Below are 3,235 nucleotides of genomic sequence, written 5' to 3'. Positions count from 1 at the left end.
GTTACCTAGGGTATCTGATGACTTAAATCAATCGATACTGCTGTTGTGAAATGAGCTGTAAATTTTCCGATTGAATTTTAAATTCATTAGATATCCCTGAATTCACCCATAATCTTCGATTAAAGAATTGCCTCTATTATTCTCCGTACATTGAACCACTAATTACTGGCAAGGTCGCGTTTAGGTCATCAAAAAGATCACCGGAAACATTCTTTACAACCATTTTGTCTGGGAAGTTTAAAGGAAATGGTCCGTTGCCACGTATTCCGATGATACCTCATCATTCACCATACCCTTCAAGCTGGCAGTTGCCTAATACCGTTTAGCTGCCATGTCTATAAATAATCAAGGTCAAACAATGTCCATTTATGGTTTAGATTTGAAAATCATGTTTTCTCATGGCAACTATATGTTGCGCGTTCACGTGTTGGAAACCGTCGAATCATGTTAGCTAAAGACAGGTTAACTACATTGTGCAATTGTGTTAAATTAAATTGAAATTGAAAGTATTTATAATTCAAAAATATGAGATAATGTTTAAAAGTTTAAGACTGTCTGCTCCTTATTCATTCATGAGTTTACACATGTTATTTACTGTGTTATACTGTAATATATTTATATTTTTATAAAATTAAATGGAAACACAACGGATAAAATTTTTATTTTGTACCTATTGATTTCTGCTTAATATCAAGTGTAAGATCATTTTAATTAATTGTGTTCAACGTACTTCCCCTTCAAATCTCAATCCAGTGAATTTGTATACCAACATCAACATTTTCGTCTTTGTTAGTAAATAATTTCATTGTACTAAAGGGTAATAGTAGTAGAAAGTCAAATAAGGAGATCACCATATTTTTTTACAAATACCATCTGTGTGAAAAAGCATAGTGGACTCCGTGACTGATGTTCTCTTATTGTTCCTCTTAATGTAATATAACAAAAACTTTAGCCACAGCAACGCGTGGCCGGGTCAGCTAGTATTATATATATTAATGTGTGCGATGTGCGGTATTGAACGGTTTAATTTTGGGAAAATATGTGGGATTAAGATATAAAAGTGTGCAGTTTTAAACGATAACCTTTTTCGAAAGTGTGCGGTTATGAACGACGTCCATTAGTTTGATACCCACAATCCTTTGTATATATATATTATTATTATTATATATATTAACGGTTACAGCCTATTTGCGCCTCGTGGGATGTGGACAAACGCGCCCTATATAATATAAGGTACTACCTGTCGATTTATAGCCCATATGCGCCTATTTCGTATACAACGTTGCCGTTGTGATTCATGATTTAGATTTTTTTGATTTTGATAAATACTTAAATTAATTAGATTAGAAGATCATAATTTATAGTAAGATCTACTAATTTCTCAAGCTACACCCCATAGATTGATTTAGTAAGCCACAAAAATGAAATATTAGAAATTTCAACACAATTGAAAAAAGTTAAGTCATGCCACAAGAGCCCTAAAGTTTTTGATTTTTGATTTTCACAAATTATTTTATATTTTTAAATCCGACTTATGAAATATTAATTTTACACTAAATTGTATGTTAAAATATTTGTATAAATTACTATTTTCAAAACTTTATATCCTATACTAATTTTCATTGAATTATTATTTAACATAAAAATAGCATTTTTAGTTAAATATTTGTTTATTTTTATAATTTTGTGGATAAAGAGTATTTTGACATCCAATATACAACGTTTATTTTATTAATTACATTAAAGGAGCACACAACACAAAAAATAAGTTTTTTTTATTTGAAAGAATGTTCAATTCTAAGGATAATGGTATAGGTTTTACGTTTCTACTCACATTATTCAATAAGTTATGAGCAATTGAAAAAAGACGCGTGACGTCATTGGGCCCTACTCTTCGTAATTGCCTATCTTATACGTGTAAAAGTTCCTCGCTTCTCACAACGATTTACCTACCTAAACATTTTATTTTTGAAATTTAATTTATGTAAATATGTGTGGTTTTATGCGTTTAAGACGATGCAAGAATCAGAATTTCAATATGACGTTTAGTTTTTTAAATATTAAAAATCTTATAAGAGACATTTTAGTTAAACAGCACATCATAGCGAGCGGCGCGCGGCGTTCGAACAACGGGTCCGCCGACTGCTGCTATCTTATCTAATCCTACGTATTTTACACACTACACGCACACATTTATTTATTATTACGTTATATTTTTAAATTTTGGTTGAATATAATATGTCTTGTGATTACCAACGATCAGTCCGTGTTCGGCAGTTCGGCAACGTATTCACTTGTGTAATTTCTAAATTAAAATTCTTACTATGACTAGTGCTTATTTATTTGAGCCTAAATATGAAAATGACGATGAAGTTGATACTGTTTTGGAATATAATGCTATACAATATGTGAATTACGAAAATCGAAGTGGAACTCGTAATTGGTGTAGTTGTGAAAAATGTGTAATTATGACAACAAATCGTGAGTCTATATGTTGTCAAGAATATGATAATATAAAACATTTAGCCGGTAATTATACGTGTATAACACAGAACAATTTATTTGAAAAAATTAGTTTTAGACATAGATGTACTAAATATAACACGCCATCAATTAATTTTAAAATCTAAAAATAAAACTAAAAGAAAATTGCTAAGCGTAGATGAACCTGAAAATAAATTATGGAGGTATTTAGCTTACAAAAATTTTATATCTTGGATAAATGCGTGGACCACAATTGGAAAAGGGAACCGAGTAGTAATTCCATCATGTTCAATTGCCAAGATTAGAAGTTTGTTTCCGGAAAAAAAATGGCATTTATATAGGATTCCGTCCAAGTGAAAAAAATCCTGATTAAGAAAACAGAATATAATATTTATTTATTTACTAGATTTTACTGTTTATGTATTTTGTTAAAAGTATTGAATAAAATAAAAATGTATTTATAGATAAATTATTTTCAGCAATCATTTAAATTGAACTTACGTAATTTTAAAGTTTAGATAAGTACGTGTGAAAATCGAGAAAACTTATTTTTTTTCAATTCTTCTATTGGCGGTTTTGGGATTAGTGCAATACAATCTGGCATTACAATTTCATGAGGGGGTTTTGGAATTGAATTAATATCGTTGGTATTTTTATTAGTGCAAAATTTTTTCAACTTTTTCCATTATATCGTATTTCCAGATATTAGTAGATTTGGCATATTTATTTTTCAAAACCCAACTTCCCGTTG

The 3,235-nt window shown here is 29.8% G+C and overlaps 1 protein-coding gene across 1 annotated transcript; it reads left to right on the top strand.

The window, feature by feature from the left end:
• The first annotated feature begins 2,324 nt into the window (after positions 1–2,324).
• On the top strand, positions 2,325–2,841 carry LOC112602139. Its single transcript, XM_025350076.1, has 2 exons — positions 2,325–2,481; positions 2,576–2,841. Exons 1-2 carry the CDS (start codon positions 2,325–2,327, stop codon positions 2,839–2,841), a joined length of 423 nt encoding a protein of 140 aa, XP_025205861.1.
• The last annotated feature ends 394 nt before the right edge of the window (positions 2,842–3,235 follow it).

This window comes from Melanaphis sacchari, unplaced genomic scaffold (genome assembly GCF_002803265.2).
Source record: "Melanaphis sacchari strain LSU unplaced genomic scaffold, SCAv2.0 Contig844_pilon_pilon, whole genome shotgun sequence".
NCBI lineage: Eukaryota > Metazoa > Arthropoda > Insecta > Hemiptera > Aphididae > Melanaphis > Melanaphis sacchari.
The sequence above is the reverse complement of the archived record's forward strand: the minus strand, read 5'-3'. Positions and strand labels throughout refer to the sequence as shown.